This window comes from Mobula birostris, chromosome 10, assembly GCF_030028105.1.
Source record: "Mobula birostris isolate sMobBir1 chromosome 10, sMobBir1.hap1, whole genome shotgun sequence".
Taxonomy (NCBI): domain Eukaryota; kingdom Metazoa; phylum Chordata; class Chondrichthyes; order Myliobatiformes; family Myliobatidae; genus Mobula; species Mobula birostris.
In genome coordinates, this window is record NC_092379.1 from 68,730,086 (window position 1) to 68,748,089 (window position 18,004).

Sequence of the window (18,004 nt, forward strand, 5' to 3'; positions counted from 1 at the left end):
GGTTTTCTGGAAAGCATATTTAAGCAGATAATCATCTCGTAGTTCAAGGAACAGTGAGAAAAGGGAGACTGTCAGGCTGATGGATGAAAAAAGGATGTAGGTCTTACTTCCCTTGAATTTCATGACCTTAGCAATTACATCAGGTGCCAAGCTGATGCCAGTGACTGACTATGTGGCAGAGGAAGTTAAGGGAAACATGAAAGTGATGGTCAGGTTTATTCGATTGTCGGCTAGGTGGAAATAGTTTTTTTCTGGATGGGGTTGATAGTCAGTGAGCCAAGATTTTCGCATGGTGGATTATGGCACAAGCAGGTTCTAAGGGAGGCAATTAGGTATGTCCATGGGCAGGATTATGTATTTACTTGGGGTAAAATCCTGCGTCCAGGTCAAGGTAAAATTGGCTTTTCAAGGATCAATGCAGGATTGATGTGTTGAAATACCCTCCTCTTTGGGTAAGATTCTATGATTCTGAATATATTTCACTTGAGATGATGCTGTGCACCCTGAGCTCTGTGCCTTTTGTTCTAGACTTTTCTCTGAGAAATGTGTAATGAACAATTACTTTGGCATTGGGCTGGATGCCAAAATATCGCTGGAGTTCAACAATAAGAGGGATGAACATCCCAAAAAGTGCAGGTGTGTGATTTCACTTTCTACAACTAGAGTGTTCTCCTTATATAGGTGACAGAACACATAACAGTTCCTCTATGGACTAGAAATACCCTCTGTCATGTCAGAGACTGATGCACATCTGTCTTTGGCAATTTCCTATGTACTTAGTTGCATTAAGACTGACTTTGCTCTGTCACAGGTTACCACTCCCTACACAGAATAATGCAGGCTGATCTGAGATGATCTCTGATAACCTTCAATGTGACTGCGGTAAAACAAAATTAATCCAGGTTCTGGGCCTCACATATACGAGTACAAAATAACACCGGTCTGTTCCACATTGTCCTTATGTATATAAATGGTGCAACAGTTTGATCAGGTGTGTCCTAGACTATCCCTACTGTCTGTAGTGCATTGGGGGCATATTAGTTGTGTCTCAGTCCAAGTGCCCAGTGAACACATATTACTTCTCCATCTCACACTCACTGTGACTGTCTTTCCACAGCTTCCCACACTGTTCCCAGGAAACCTACCCTAAGTTCAAAGAACTGTACCTTATCTTCTCTCTGGACATATTACAACCTTCTGGCATCAGCACTGAATACAGAAGTTTCGGATGACCAGCTACTCCACCCATGGATGTCCCGTTCCCAGAATTAAGTTCATATATTTTTCTCCTCAGATTTCAGATTTTATTCATCTCCTCCCACTGATACTCCCTCAAACACACTTTTCATGCCAGCCTCTCTCAGCCAGAAGCACTACTCCTTGTGTCACACCCCTTCTCCTGTCTCCATTCTATCACATACCTTCCCATTTACCTTCACAGTTTTCCAAACCACATCATTCCTACTTCTCATCAAATTGTCTCCAATCTGAAACATGTTTCCACCTCTGCTGCCAGACCTGTTGAGTATTTCCAGCATTTTCTGTCTGTAAAGCAGTCCAATTCAGGTCTGTCCCAGAATGTTCCTTTGTCTGTGATGATTTTCACAGAGTCTAGTGCTGCTATATGTGCAATGGAAGAGAATTCTTCACCTCTGTCCCAAGCTCTGTGTCTGGCTGTGCAATGCAAGCTGGTCTTGGACTGTTCCAGCCACCAGTGTTGTACAGATCACGTTTCTTTTAACTAGTGTTGAATTATGTTACATTTCCTATGACCAGAAGTCGAACCAAGAACATGATGTTGTACGGAGTCCTTGGCACCAAAGAACTTCTCCAGAGAACATACAAGAATTTAGAGCAGCGCATCCATTTGGAGGTACGTAACTTATATCAGTGGCTGGGTGTTGGGATTGTTTGGAGGACTGTTCTCTCATTTCAGAAGCTGGGCTGCAATGTGGTCTAATTAATGTGCAAGTCGGAGAGCCCCTTGTCATAAGGGCATCACTGGGAACGCACCATGTGCAAGACACAGACACTAAAGTAATAGGGACAGGACTAGGATACAGGGTGATGGCAAGGACATGGACAAGAAAACCAGGAACCTGGAACAGGACTGGACAAAAGAGCTAGGAGCTCGGGCTTGGATTCTGAGCCAGAGACTGGACAAGGACCCAGTACCTGGATCTTGCCTCTGGCTTGGACCCCAGAACTAGGCAAGGACGAGGGTTGGCTGGCAGGCAGGACAAGGCTGGAGTCTTAGAGACTTGAGGCAATGCTTGGCAGGAGGCAGGAGACTGGAGGCTAGAGACTTGAGGCTAGGCTTGGCAGGAGGCAGGAGACTTGAGGCTAGAGACCTGAAGCGAGGCTTGGCAGGAGGCTGGAGACTTCAGGCTTGAGGCTAGGCAGGAGGCTGGAGTCTTCAGGCTTGAGGCTAGGCAGGAGGCTGGAGTCTTCAGGCTTGAGGCTAGGCAGGAGGCTGGAGTCTTCAGGCTTGAGGCTAGGCAGGAGGCTGGAGTCTTCAGGCTTGAGGCTAGGCAGGAGGCTGGAGTCTTCAGGCTGGAGGCTAGGCAGGAGGAGGCTTGAGGCTAGAGGTGAAGCCTGGCAGGAGACAGGAGACTTGAGACTAGAGACCTGAGGCAAGGCTTGGCAGGAGGCTGGAGTCTTCAGGCTTGAGGCTTGGCAGGAGACTGAAGCATTCAGGCTTTTGAGGCTAGGCAGGAGGCTGAAGCATTCAGGCTTGAGGCTAGAGGTGAGGATTGGCAGGAGGCAGGAGTCTTCAGGCTAGAGGCTAGAGGCGAGGCAAGGCAGGAGGCAGGAATCTTCAGGCTTGAGGACAGAAGCGAGGCTTGTCTGGAGGCAGGAGCCTTCAGGCTAGAGGCTTGGCAGGAGGCAGGAGGCTGGAGTCTTCAGGCTGAGGCTTGGCAGGAGGCTGGCTCCACCTGGGCAGGGCGCAGTATTCGTGGGCAGGGCGCGGATCACCTGGGCAGGGCGCAGATCACCACCCGACGGAGGCATGGGACAAGAAGGGACAAAACCAACCGCAGGTAATGGCGAGACGGCCTGGCTTACCCGACGGAGGCAAGGGACAGGAAAGGGCAGAATCAACCACAGGTAATGGCAAGACAGCCTGGCTTACCTGGGTGGAGGAAAGGGACAGGAAGGGTGCTAGGTACAGGGTGGCTCTAGGACAAGATTGCAGGCGAGACGAGACGCGAGTTACCAGCAAGACAAGGCAAGGCTTCAGGCAATGCAAGGCGAGACGAGAACTTCAGGCGAGGTGAGAGTTACCGGCAAGACAAGACAGGGCTTCAGGCGAGGAAACAGAAGGCAGAGGAAGGGATACAAGGAGTTAGGACAAGAACAATCCAGCAGCCACGCCCTGGTCTTTAAACTATTTATGCAGGCAGCCCCAACGAGCATCAGCTGCCTCAATTAGAACTCAACAAGAACAGAAACAGGGTAGACAGGAAAACCTGGAGCAAGGGTCGATGGACCGGACCGTGAACCGGAATACGGACTTCACGGACCGGACCATGACACCTCTGCATGAACCCTGTATGTAGGTACCTTTAATTTACTCAGGAATATAGCACAAAAGTGATTGGCATTGGCACAAGCCTTTGCTGAGTTGAAGATAAAATAACTTTGCTCTGAATCCGGTCTATAGTGGACCTCCCTTTAGAATATTCAATGGCATATAAAGTAAGGGGTTTGATATATGTCATATCTTGCTCTGTAACTGCAATTTGTGTTTTCAATGGGACAGTGTTAAGCTCTTGTTCATTCCCTGCCCTGGGCACCATTACCAAGGCCAGCGTTTATTGTCCATCCTGAACTACCTTAAAAAAGTGGTATTTAATGACTTAATTGAACTGTTGCAGTCTTAATGAAAGGCTGCTCCCATGTGTTGGGAAGGAAGTTCCAGGATTTAGACCCATCAGCAATGAGGGAGCAGTGACACATTTCCAATTCATGCAGTGTTTGGCAGAGGAGAAGCTGCGAGTTCTAGTGTTCCAATAAATCTACACCTTTTCTCTTTACCTTCTTGGTGGTAAAGGTGGCATAGGATTTGGAGTTCTTCTTGGACTGAGTAATCACAATGAATTTTGTAGAATGTGCATTGGTAGTGGAGGGAAAATGTCCTTAGTGTTGGATCAGGATGGTCTGCTTTGACCTGAACTGCTTTCAGCATCTTGCACTCATTTAGACACTTGGAAATAAATCCATCGCACTCTTGATTTGTGCTTTGTAAATCGCAGACACCCATGGGAATATCAGGTGAGTCACTTCCCACAAGATACCCAGCCTTTGATGTGATCTTGTAGTCAGGGTATTTATATGGTTGGTTCAGTTGAGTTTCTAGTGATGTGAGGATGTTATTGGGTAATCAGCACTGTTAACATCTATAAATATCAAAAGTAGATGGCTGGATTCTCTCTTATTGGGACTTCTGAGACATGTGTGCTATTTGGCTCTAATCAGCTTGTTTCTGAATCTTGAGGGAATTCTACTCTACCCAGCATGCGTGGTAGCCGCCCTGTTCAGTGGAGTAGTCAACAGGGGATTTTAGTTGGTTTCTGGCTGACTTTGTCACAATTCTGGGAATGTTCAGTGGGGCAATGTAGAGAGAGCTTCAATCCGTATATCCTATCATTCTGTAACTTGGAGGCATTCTGCTGAGGCAGGGAAAAACCCATCAACGTCAAGCGAAGGACTTGTCTGAAGAGGGCAGTGTCAGATCAGTAATTCTCTCAATCCAGCCGCTCCCTACAAATTTCAGAGGGATTTATCATCTGTCTTGGAATACCCAGAGCACTGAGTTAGAGGGAAGGTGCAGCCTCTGGAGAGGATGGCATGAGTTTTAGGAAGGGAGTGGAATCTATAAGGAAAGATAGGCATGAGAGGACTGGGATGAATTTGGACATTTTGACAAGAATAGGAAGTAACTACTAGAGAAATATGATGGTTTAATGTTGAGCTGAGTTGAAACGACTGGTATGTTCAGACTTGATAAGCTTGATATGACTTAAGAACAAAACAATGTCTTCATTGCATTGCGCTAAACCTATGGCCTGTCTTCTTACCCATGTCCTCCACCTTTCCAGGGCAGGCATCCTTGTGCTTCCACAACTCCACTGAAGGGTCCCAGACATCTTAGCTGCCATTTGGAAATCTAACTTGCTTGACATTAGCTCATTCTAACTGCCCTTGAAAAGTCCCTTCAGAATGCACATTGTCACCTATCTAACTTCAGCTTCTCTAGTAAAGGGTCAGAGTCAGAATCAGAATCAGGTCTAATATCACCAGCATATGTCATGAAATTTGTCGTAGTATGGCAACACTATAGTGCAATGCATAATAGTAAAAGATATAAAGCACAGTAAGAAATACTTTTAAAATAAATTAAATTAAGTAAGTAATGCAAAAAATGAGCAAGGAAAGCAAAAAAGAATTAAGGTAGTGTTCATGGGTTCATTGTCCATTCAGAAATCTGATGGCAGAGGGGAAAAAATTGTTCCTAAAATGTTAAGAGTCTATTTCAGGCTCCTGTACCTCCTCCATAATGGTAGCAATAAGAAGAGAACATGTCCTGGTGGTGGGGTTCTTAATGGTAGATGCTGCCTTTTTGAGCCATCACCCTTAGATGATGTTCTCTATGCTGGGAGGCTAGTGCTCATGATGGGGCTGGCTGAGTTTACAACTTCTTCTGCAGCTTTTTCTTATCCTGTGCAATCACCCCTTCATAGCAGAGGCTGATGCAACCGGTTTGAATGCTCTCACGGTAGATCTGTAGAAACTTGTGCTAATTTTTTGGTGTCATACCAAGTTTCCTCAAACTCCTAATGAAATATAGCTGCTTGTTGTGTGCCGCCTTTATAATTGCAGCAGTATGCTGGGCCCAGGATACATTAGATCTTCAGAGATCTGTAGAAGTTCCAGCTTTTTGAGTGTTACATCAGATTCCAACGTCTTCAGACTCTTATGTCTCCATGACTGATCTAGTTTTAATCTCAACTCTGCATCCTTTTCCACTGCTGATCCCTTGATGAGGACTGGTATGGGCTCTCTTGGCTTCTCCTTCCTGAAGTACACATTCAGTTCCTTGTTCTCAATGAATTTAAGTGGCAGATTGTTGTTGTGACACCACTCAACCAGCTGATCTATCTCACTCCTGTAGGCTTCCTCGTCAACATCTGAAAGTCTGCCAATAGTTGTGTCACTGGCAAATATATAGATGGCATTTGAGTTGTGCTAGCCAATGACAGTGCCCTTGGAACTCTGACCAAATGAGGGGTGGAGCTGGTCCCAGCATCCACAGCCATTTTGGAGTAAACAATCCACATCTCCACTGCTCTTAAAATGATGATATAGCTATGAAACATGGTGCAGAGCAGCAGCACATTGGTGTAAAAGGAAATGCGGAACTGAGGAGTACAAGACATCAGTGGATGATCCGTTATGGATGCTATACATGGATGTATGAATTAATAATAGGAATTCTCCACTTATTCTCTCAACCCTGCTCTCACAAAATGATGGCTAATCTTTCTTTCTTTCTTTATTAATCTTTTAATTGATTTAAAAAGAGTATATATACAAATAAGAGGAGAATTATCTCAAATATGTATATCAATAACAATATAAACAGAAAGTGAAATAGACATTATCAAAATCCTACATAGTATTAAGCCAATATGTGGTATATAATAAAAAAGAAGACAGCTAATTCTCCTCTTATCAGTTCATAGAGAGAGAAAAAAAAACCTTTAAATTTTTTAAATGAGAAGAAAAAATCAACCCCACTACACTATATGAAAAAAGGGGAAAAAAGGGTCTGGGTAGTCCATTCTGAGGATACGACCATAAAAAAAAGGAAAGACTTTCTGATCAAATCTAAAACTTCGACAAAAATAATAATTGGAAGAGTAATAAATCAAACCAAATGAAAATATTGAATTAAAGGTCGCACAATTTGCTCAAATTTAAAGGGTGTATCAAATGTCCAACTTCTTATTTTCTCTAAGCTTAAACAGGACATAATGGAGGAAAGCCAGTAAAAGGCAGTAGGTGGATTAGAATCCTTCCACTTCAATAAAATGGCTAATCTGGAGCGATACAGAAAGAGCTGGAAGAACTCAGCAGATCCAAGTTCCAGCTTTTGAGTGTTGCACCGGATTCCAACACCTGCAGACTCTTATGTCTCCATAATGGCTGACCTGGTTTTGACTTCATCTTTGCATCCCTGTGTACTGTTAGTAACCTATGACATTCTTGTTTATAATTTACATATTTACTTCTAGCCTAAACATAATCAAAGACATCTTCCACTGCCCTTTGGCGAACAGAGCTCCAAAGACACAGCACCCTCATGTCCATGTCTTAAATGGGTGACTATTTGTTTTTAATTAGAAACCCTTAGTTCTAGATTTTCCCACAAGTGGAGACATCCTCTCTGCATCCAATTGCTCAGGATCTCAAGTATTATAATCGTGTATGTTTCAGTTAAGTCCCCTTACACCCTTCTAAACTCTAGGGTTTACAAACAAACTTGTCCAACATTTGTTTATTAGACAATGCACTTATTCCAGTTGATAGCTGAACTACTCCAACACTTCAACATCCTTCCTTAAATAAGGAGATAATTCATGTACAGTACATGCTTCTCTGAAGTGGTCTAACCAGTGCCCTATATAACTGAAGCAAACCCTGCCTAGTTTTATCTTCTCCTTGCGATTAATGATAAAATTCTTTTAGCCCTTCTAAGTGATTAGCCATACTTGCATTTGTGAACTTTGTTCACCAGGGCATTCACATCTACTTTGAATTTCAAAGCTCTATAGTCTCTTTCCATGTAGCTAATATGTTTCTTACTTTTCCTATAAACAGTGATGAAGTTCACATTTTTACACAGTATACCCTATATCTCGGCCCACTCGCTTAACCTGAGTACGTCCAGTATGAACCCCTCATACCCTCTTCAAACTTATCTCTCTACCTTTGTGTCCTTAGCAAATTTTGGTACCCAAGTCATTTATGTCAATTATATAAAGTTGTGGTGCCGCACCAGAGACGCAGGTTTGATCCTAACATCAGGAGCTGTCTGTGTGCAGTTGACATGTTCTCTCTGTGACCATGTCAGTTTCCCCGGGTGCACATCCCCAAGTCATAAAGGATGGTAGGTAATTGGCTGCTGTCTGTTGTTCTGAGTTTGTAAGTAGATGGTAGAAATTAATGAGAGCATGGGACAAACATAGGGAAACAAATTAATGCACTGTTACTGTGGAGTGAGTATAAATAAATGGTTGCAGTCAGCATGCAGTTGATCGGTCAGAAGTATTGTTTTCATCTGTATCTCTCTATGACACCGAGACTCTATGACTTTAACCTCAGCAGGAATTCCTGTGACACACCACCAGCAAGCAAAATTCCCAGTAATGTCTGCTCTGTTTCTTGGGCTCTTGACTATTAGCTCTCCCACCGTTTATAGGTGCTGCTCCTTTTGACATGTGCGTGGCATTCCCACTGAGGTGTGTCTCTTTCTGTTTTGCAGTGTGATGGAGTGTCTATCTCGCTCCCTAGCCTCCAGGGCTTGGCAGTGCTCAATATCCCAAGCTACGCTGGTGGAATCAACTTCTGGGGAGGAACGAAAGAGAATGATGTGAGTAACTGTACACTGTGTGGTCCATTAAAGTGAAGCATCCAGATACAACCATGCATGCCAATTTATGAATGGTATGTGCAAACGTAAGTGCACACCTCACAGGTTTTAATACACACTGATACTTGTGTTCACATCCCAAGAATGTTAGTAACATACAGGGTAATACAGCACCGGTACCAGACCTTCTACCCACAATGTCTGTACCAACATGATGCCAAGTAAATCAATCCCATCTACTTCAAGTGCTCCAAATCAGACCATAGGACAGAGAAGTAGAATTAGGCCACTCAGCCCATCAAGTCTGCTCCTCTATGTCATCATGGCTGCTCAATTTCCTTCCCAACGTCATTCTCCTGCCTTCTTCCTGTAACATTTCACGCTACCTTAAATACACCCAATGACCTAGGCTCCACATCTGCATGTGGCAACAAGTTCAAGAATTCACCACCCACTGGCTAAAGAAATGCCTCATCATCTCCGTTCTACAAGGACATCCCTCTATTCTGAGGCTGTGCTCTTTGGTCCTAGACTCCCCTTCCATAGAAACATTCCTTCATTCCAGATATTCCTTTGTTTCCTGCCTGATCATGTATCTTTCTAAATGCTTCTTGTGTCAATATTATATCTGTTTCTACCTTGTCAGCATGGCTTAATGGACCTAAAAAATCTCCTTTAACCTCACCACCACACCCCCTCAACTAAAACTTGTGCTGTCTAGTATTTGATACTTTCTCCTTGGAAAATATATCTGGCTATCTATCGTATTCATGGATTTCATAGTCATAAACTTTTATCAAATTTCCCTTTCAGCCTTGAACACTCTGGAGAGAACTGTCCAAATTTGTCTATCCTCTCCTTATCACCAAATCCAGTTCTGTTGAACCTCACCTAATATATGTATCACAAACATGCATGAATACTAGTTTGAAGTCAGCTACTCCCTGCTCTTTTAATCTCCGACATAGAATGGATGACTTTATGGAGCCAGCATTATCTCTATCATGCAAGTTATTCCACATACTGAAAGTTCTTATAGAAAGAATGCAGCCGAAGTAATTTGAGGTTGGACTAAATTCAATCTCAGAATGTTCGGGATACAAAGACAAATCCACAGCCCGCTGTCCTGTTCCATATGTCCATACAAGGGCTGCAAAGATTCTGGAAGAGGTTGCCAGTGAAGCTCAAATCTGCTCACCTGTTACAAAAGGTTACAGAGTGGCCTGATACCTCAATATCTAGACTAGTTCATAAAGGATAAACCCTAGTGAGATGCAAGGAGAGTAAGTAGTGGCAGAAAGGATGGCAGCTTCTGTAGTGAAAGGAAAGAATTGTGAGAACACAAGAGCTCTGATAACGTGAGGGACCACGCTGCAGGAGTCAGCTACGGATTTGGAAAAGAGGGTGACGGAAGAACATAATTACATGTGTGTCACATTCACATCAGTGTTATTGAGTCAAATAACTCAGAAACTGGCTCTTCAGCTTACTAAGTCCATGCCAAACATCAAACATCCATTTACACTAATCCTACCTTGATTCCATTCTGTATTCTCCTCACATTCCCATTAATTTCTCCCAAATTCTACCACTCACCAACACACTAGCAATGTTTTTAATGGTCAAATAGCTAACAACCTGCATATATTAAGATGCTGGAGAAAAACAGAGAACCCTGGGGGAATAGTTGCAGGGAGAGCATGCAAACTCCACACCAATATCACTAGACATCAGGATAAAATCTAGACCCTAGGAGTTCTGAGGCTGCAGCTCTACTAGTTGTGTCTCTGTGCCACCATACCAACTCCCCACAATGTTGATGTGTGAATGGCATAGGCATAAATTAATGAATTCCTGGCAGACATACAAGTTTCTGTTAAATGTTATTCCAGAGTTATGGAGCGCCATCTTTTGATGACAAGAAGCTGGAGGTAGTGGCTGTGTTTGGAAGTATCCAGATGGCTGTATCCAGAGTGATTAACTTGCAGTATCATCGGATAGCACAGGTAAGTCTGGGAGAGCAGGGGGTGTAACTGGGTAATACAGGCCAGATTAAGAGATCTGAAATTATCACCAGCAAGCATACATAAGTGAACATAAGCAGACAACTCAACTTTGAAAGAGTGTATAGGGTTAAGGGGAGTACAAATTTTTGTTCATTTGAGGAACGTGGATACTGTCAGAGCAGCACTTAACGCTGTTAAGAAGATGGCAGTGTAGTTCCTTCGACCATTGAGATCCTATGGTGAAGACACTGCCACAAATTTATTCGGTAGTGTGATCCATTGTGACATATTTCCAAATCAAAAACACTTGTGTTTTCCATTCATCTCTCACACTGTTCCTTACAATTATAGAGGTCATAGGTTCTGAGACAACCCTTCAAAGTGTAGTAAGTTTGCAGATGACATGGTGATGCAAAATTTGCTGGAGTTATGGATGGGGAGGAAGATCGTTAAATGATAAAGCAGGATATCAATCAGTTAGAAATATGAGTGGAGATCTGGACAAGTGTGAGATGATGCCTATATCAACATCAAATGCAGTAGGAAAGTATACAGGAAAGGACAGGGGACTTCGGGGTGTAGAGTTACAGAGGGATCTTTGGGTGCAAAGTCTTTAGCTCCTTGAAAATTCCAATACAAGTGGTGGAGATGTACAACATGCTAACCTTCATCTGTCAGAACACTGCATAGAAAAGTTGGGAAATCATGTTGGAGCTGTATAAAACTTCTGTTAATCCTCATTTGCGGAGTGTTGTTTGCAGTCCTGGTTGCCACACAATAGGAGGGATATGGTGGCCTTGGAGACTGTATCGAAGATGTTCACCAGGATGTTGCCAGTATTGGCTAAGAAAGATTCAACAAACTCAGATCATTTTCTCTGGAGCTTTGGCAACCTAATAGAAATGTATAACTCCATGGGAGGCATAGATAGCGTAGATAGAGTATTTTTCCATCGGTGGAAATATCCAATATTAGACTACATTGGTTTTAGGTGAAAGAAGGAAAGTTTAAAGAAGATCTGCAGGGCAAGCTTCTTTTGTATCAACAGTGGTAGGTGTGTGCAATGTGCTGCCGGGGGAGATGAGAGAAGCAGATACTAACAACATTTACAGGGCATTTAGACAAACACATGAGTAGGCAAGGAGTGGAGGAAATCTGACCATATACAGGCAGACGAGATTACTTTAGACAGGTCTCATGGTCGTGCAGATTTGATGGGCTGAAGAGCCTGTTCCAGTGCTATTCTTTGCTTTGTGATGTGTCTCTGTATAGTTGCAAGGAGAGTCTGCTGGGTTACCTGGGCACTGCTGAGACTGGGAGTGTGAAGAGTAAGACCTGGCCAGCAGAAGAAATATAATGGACAGAAATATTATTCTATGTAAGTCATTCTCCAGATAGCCCAGGTAGGGCTGACAGTATCCCAGGGAAACATTATGAATGGGATGGGAGGGTGGAAGAGGCAGGTGACAAGGTGAGGAAAGCAGTCTGAAATTAGGAAAATATTTGGATAAGCATTGTAGCTGGGAGTACGGTCACAATCACTTGATAGGACTGTGGAGCTTAGAAGACCAATTTTTTTGAGAACATTGGGCTTTTTGGGACAGAAGAATGTTGAAGAATTTTGCTCAGCTTTTGTAGATTCTTCTCTTTTTCCACTCCACCTCATCACACCCTACTCCTGATGATCCTGTCTATTTGAGTATTCTCAACACCGACACAATGAAGTAGAATTCCATTCGTGGTGGAGAGTAGCGATCACGCCACCTGGTGGCATCATTCTGAATTTCATTCCAAATCGAATTCTGAGAGTGCAAGACGGCTCCATAAGTAAGGGACAAATTTCTGGCCAAACTGTCCTGGGTGCAGGATTTTACTGCAAGGATTATTTGAGGAGGTTTGGTCTGTACTTGTTGGAGTTCGGATGAGTAAGATGGGGGCTAACAGTAAGAGACAGGATTCTAAGCGGGATTCTCTCAGCATGGTGACAGGCTCCTTTCCTCAGGCTGAGAGCCCAGAAGTAGGGGCTGTAGACTCAGTCATGAGATGCATTTAGAAATTCCTATACTCAGAACGTTATAACTCATCAGAAAGACTTATATCTAGTTTATAATCATATTAGGTTTACGAACGGAAAAGACTGCGATATGCCAACCTTGCAGTCAAAGCAGAGGAACGAGGCTGGAATGTAAAAGTGCGCCCAGTTGAGGAGGGATGCAGGGGCTTTGTAGCCAGTTCCACCGTAAGGCTGCTGACGGAAGTAGGGGTCAGAGGGCAGGCCCACAGGAAGGCAGTCAAAGCACTTGCTGATACTGCCGAAATGAGCAGTCACTGGCTGTGGCTGAGAAGAAGGGGTGCTGTCTGGGCTGCCAAGTGACCATCTAGAGACTAACCACGTGACACACACCCAGGTCTGATCAGCCTGTGGTGGGCCTGCCTCGGCTGAGGGTGTCTTGTGATAAAAGGCCGAAACACCCAGCGATGTCGAGGTACACAACTGAAGATGTGTCGTAACGGTAGTAACATCATCTAGTGGTCATCCTTATGAACTACTTCCACTCAAGTCAGGTGCAGTGCAGAAACTTTGGGGATTGTAACATCCAGTCCTATTAATCAAACCAAAAGGCTAAGAATTGTACAGAATGTTCTCTGAGGGGATTAGTACACCCGGTGCCTGGATAGGAAGTGAACATGGCTTTCAGGATTGATTTTCTTTTCAGATGACCTGTTCCTGTTCCAGTACGAAGGGCTCTGTGGTGTTGAGGGGCAGCTATATGGGTCGTATATGAGGTGGTCTGCTCTCCTGTTGGCTACACGGGGCTGATATGTGCTCACAGTTGATGGACTTGGTGTTCTCAGCATCGTCCCAAAGGCTCCTCTGCATTGATTGGTCACGGACTAGAGATTCCCAAGGGTCTGTGAGGATGTTGTACTTCTTCAAGGAGGCTTGAAGCACATCCTCAGAAATATTTTCACCATCTACCTGCTAATCAATTCCCACAATAAAGTTAAGGCAGTGTCCAGTTTGGGAGACTGCTGGGTGTGCAAACTGTGTGGCCTCTCCAATGAGGCTGAGAGTGTAACCAGTGAAGGGCATGTTAGTCCATGAAAGGGCACTGTCATTGCCTCGCTTGTTATTCCAATAAATCTGTAGGATTTTGTGGAGACATATTAGTGATATTTTCCAGTGCCTTGGGATGCCTATCATGGCTAGTCCAGGTGTCGGAAGCACAAAGGAAACAGGTCTGAGGTCTTGATCGTCAAATTATTTATTAATAATAAAAGAGTTGCTGTATTGGAAGTAGTGGTGACATTGGCCTTTACTAAGAGGCAGGGTTCGGATTATGCTAAGTGGTTCATGCTTCCCAAGCTCTGTCAGAGGGAAATGTGATGCATTGCAGCCAGCTTGGTCAGAGACCTTTGTCCTGTCGATGTTGAGTGTATGGACCATTGTCAGTAAATGATGTTTCCCCTGACGTTTCCTGAGATTAACTCAGCAGTCTGCTACTGGAAAAGCACAAAGGTTTTCCGTATTTACCCCACAATTCTGAGGGTATTGTGGTGAGTAGCTGCAGCATAGTTGTCGGAGGCTTGCTCATCACGTTCTGCTATATTTCCTGTAGTGTCGCATGGTGAAGATCACCATCAGTGGAGACGAAGGTGTTCCCGTTCAAGTGGATGGAGAAGCCTGGATCCAGCCCCCTGGAATAATCAAGATACAGCATAAGAACAGGGCTCAAATGCTGACCCGGGACAGGGTAAGTATACACCAGTATCTCTGCTCCTGCTTTATCCTAGGCAGGTAATGCCCAGACAGGCTCCATAAATAGTTTCTGGAATCAGGTTTATTATCACCAGCATGCGTTATGAACTTTGTTAACTTCACAGCAGCAGTTCAATGCAATACATAATACAGAAGGAATCAAACAATCATTCAATTACAGTATATGTATATCAAATATATTAAAAATTGTGTAAAAACAGAAGTAATATATATTAAAAAAGTGAGGTAGTGTTCCTAGGTTCAATGTCCATTTAGGAATCGGATGGCAGAGAAGAAGAAGCTGTTCCTGAATCACTGAGTGTGTGCCTTCAGGCTTCTGTACTTCTACCTGATGGTGACAACGAGAAAAGGACATGCCCTGCCTTTCTGAGACACAGCTCCATAAAGATGTCCTGGGTACCTTGTAGGCTAGTACCCAAGATGGAGCTGACTAAATTTACAACCCTCTGCAGCTTCTTTCGGTCCTGTGCAGTAGCCCCTCCTCCCCCATACCAGACAGTGATGCAGCCTGTCAGAATGCTCTCCACGGTACATCTACAGAATTTTTTGAGAGTTTTTGTTTGCATGCCAAATCTCTCCAAACTCCTAATTAAGTATAGTTGCTGTCTTGCAACTACATTAATATGTTGGAACCATGTTAGATCCTCAGAGATCTTGACACCCAAGAACTTGAAATTGATCACTCTCTCCACTTCTGATCCGTCTATGAGGATTGGTATGTGTTACATCATCTTACCCTTCCTGATGTCCACAATCAGGTCTTTCGTCTTACTGACATTAAGTGCAAGGTTGTTACTGTGACACCACTCCACTAGTTAGTATATCTTTCTCCTGTATGCCCTCTCAAGTCCACCTGAGATCCTGTCAACAATGGTTGTATCATCAGCAAATTTATAGATGGTACTTGAGCTATGCCTAGCCACACAGTCATGGCTAAGCACACACCCCTGAGGTGCACCTGTGTTGATCGTCAATGCGGAGGAAATATTGTTACCATTCTGCACAGATTATGGTCTTCCGGTTAGGAAGTCGAGGATCCAATTGTAGAGGGAGGTACAGAGGCCCAAGTTCTGCACCTTCTCAACCAGAATTGTGGGAATGATGACGTTAGATGCTGAGCTATAGTCGATGAACAGCATCCTGTATTGTCCAGGTGGTCGAAGGCTGTGTGAAGAGCCATTGAGATTGTGTCTGTCGTTGATCTATTGAGGCGATAGGCAAATTGCAATGGGTCCAAGTCCTTGCTGAGGCAGGGACTTCAGTCTAGTTATGACCAACCTCTCAAAGTATTTCATCACTGTCGATGTGAGTGCTACTGGGCAATAGTCATTAAGGCAGCTCACATTATTCTTCTTGGACACTGGTATAACTTGTGCCTTTTTGAAGCAAGTGGGAACTTCTGCCCATAGCAGTCAGAGGTTGAAAATGTTCTTGAATACTCCCGTCAGTTGGTTGGCCGAAGTTTTCAGAGCTTTACCAGGTGCTCCATCGGGGCCTTCCACCCTGCGAGGGTTCATCCTCTTTAAAGACAGCCTAACATCGCCCTCTGAGACAGAGATCACAGAGATCAGGGATCTTCACAGCTGCAGTTAATATTCTCTCTTTCAAATGTCCTGAACAGATTCAAAATACTGGCATTAAGGTAGGTTTTTATAGATATAAATTTAAAAGTAGCATTAATGACATTCAGCACATTGCCTTTACGTTACCTTGTGTTTTTATGTAATGCCTCTAAGCAGGACAGAATGGGGAAACTTAGTTCACAGGGCATTTTGGGAAACTGAGAGATTTTACATTCAAGATACTGTGCCTTATAAAGGTGGCGATTTTGGAAAACCGTTCAGTTACTGTCTGATCTTTTCACTCTTGTACACTCACTATTGACTGGCCAATGTCTTCTCATGAGAATGTACCGACTCACATACATCACCAGGAAGCTGAGCTTTCAATGCCTGCAGCAAAAAATAAACTGTTGTGGGTTCTCAGTGTGCTCAGCAGCATCTGTGGGGCAAAGAGGTGGCCAATAGTTCAGCTCAAGACCCAGCGTCATTAACCAATTAGTCCCTGAGCAATGTCATATTCACATTCACACTCCATATACAATATGTTTCATAACTGAGAAGAGTAAACATTCAAAGAGGTGGCCAATAGTTCAGCTCAAGTCCCAGCGTCATTATTCATTAACTTGAGTGACATTATATCCATTTTCACAATCTATATACAATATGTTTCATAACTGAGATGAGTGAACATTCAAAGGAAGTTCATTTTATGGCCAATAAGAATGTCTCCAAGAAAGATTTCAATTCCTGGAAACTTTAAAATCAATCTTTGGTAGTTTTACTGTGAGTGCTGATGGTAACTTAAAAAAAATAATATAAAGGATGTTTTTCTACAGAAAGGAATATAATATGCTAGTCAGTTAAGACATCAGACACAGCCATCAATGGATCCCTTGATAGTAAATGAATGAGGACAAGGTAAATGATGTTGGGGTAGGAGATCAGATATAACATTCAAAAAATGATAGAACAACCTCAAAGGGCCAAATGGCTATCTCCTTTCTCCCTTCCATGTGTTCTCTGGGGAGTTGATAAACCACATGCAATGTTATTGAGAGAGATAACTTTGGTTGGACGTGTCTAATTTGGTGGAAGACAAAGCTGTGGGGCCTGACAGCATACTCGGTCGGGCGCTGAGAGACTGTGCATAGCTAGCAGATGTTCTCACTCATATGTTTAATGTCTCTCTGAAATAATCCACTGTTCCTGCAGGATTCCAGGCTGCCATCATCATCCTAGTGCCCAAATCGCCGACATAAACTGTCTCAATGACAACCGTCCATTGGCACTGACCTCTATAATAATGAAGTGCATCTGGTCATGAACGGCATTGAATGCTGCCTTCCCATTACACTGGACCCTCCCGGTTAGCATAGCACCTGAATTGGTCCATCGATGATGCAACAGCCTCTGCCCTCAACTCAGTCCTGTCCCTCCTGCACAATGGTGTCTCTTACATCACAATGCTGTTTATTGACCTCAGTTCTGTGTTCATTGTGATCAATCCTCAGAACCTCATGGGTAAACTTCCTTGTTGGGTCTCAACACCTCCCTCTGTAACTGGATCTCGATGGAGAGACCTCAGGCAGTTCACATTTTTTTAGATTAGATTATGAGGGCATGCAGTCCTCTTTTATTGTCATTTAGTAATGCATGCATTAAGAAATGTTACAATATTCCTCTGGTGTGATATCACAGAAAAACAGGACAGACCAAGACTGAAAATCTGACAAAAACCACATAATTATAACATATAGTTACAACAGTGCAAGCAATACTGTAACTTGATGAAGAACAGGCCATTAGCACGGTAAAAAGTTCAAAGTGTCTCGAAAGTCCCATATCTCATGCAGACGGGAGAAGGAAGAATACTCGCCCTGCCATACCCGACCATAGTCCAACTCTGAGCCGTCCAAAAACTTTGAGCTCCCGCCAGCCCTCCGACACCAAGCACCGAGCACCACCTCTGCCGAATGCTTCGACCCCAGCCCCGGCTGCC

The 18,004-nt window shown here is 43.7% G+C and overlaps 1 protein-coding gene across 5 annotated transcripts in view; it reads left to right on the forward strand.

The window, feature by feature from the left end:
* Positions 1-18,004, forward strand: part of LOC140204091 (diacylglycerol kinase eta-like) — a 179,767-nt gene that overhangs the window by 141,240 nt on the left and 20,523 nt on the right. For all 5 annotated transcript variants that reach the window (XM_072270415.1, XM_072270416.1, XM_072270419.1 and 2 more), the window contains exons 18-22: positions 529-636; positions 1,777-1,873; positions 8,549-8,656; positions 10,549-10,662; positions 14,283-14,417. In XM_072270415.1, the coding sequence (XP_072126516.1) occupies positions 529-636; positions 1,777-1,873; positions 8,549-8,656; positions 10,549-10,662; positions 14,283-14,417 (562 nt within the window). The remainder of the gene's footprint in view (positions 1-528; positions 637-1,776; positions 1,874-8,548; positions 8,657-10,548; positions 10,663-14,282; positions 14,418-18,004) is intronic.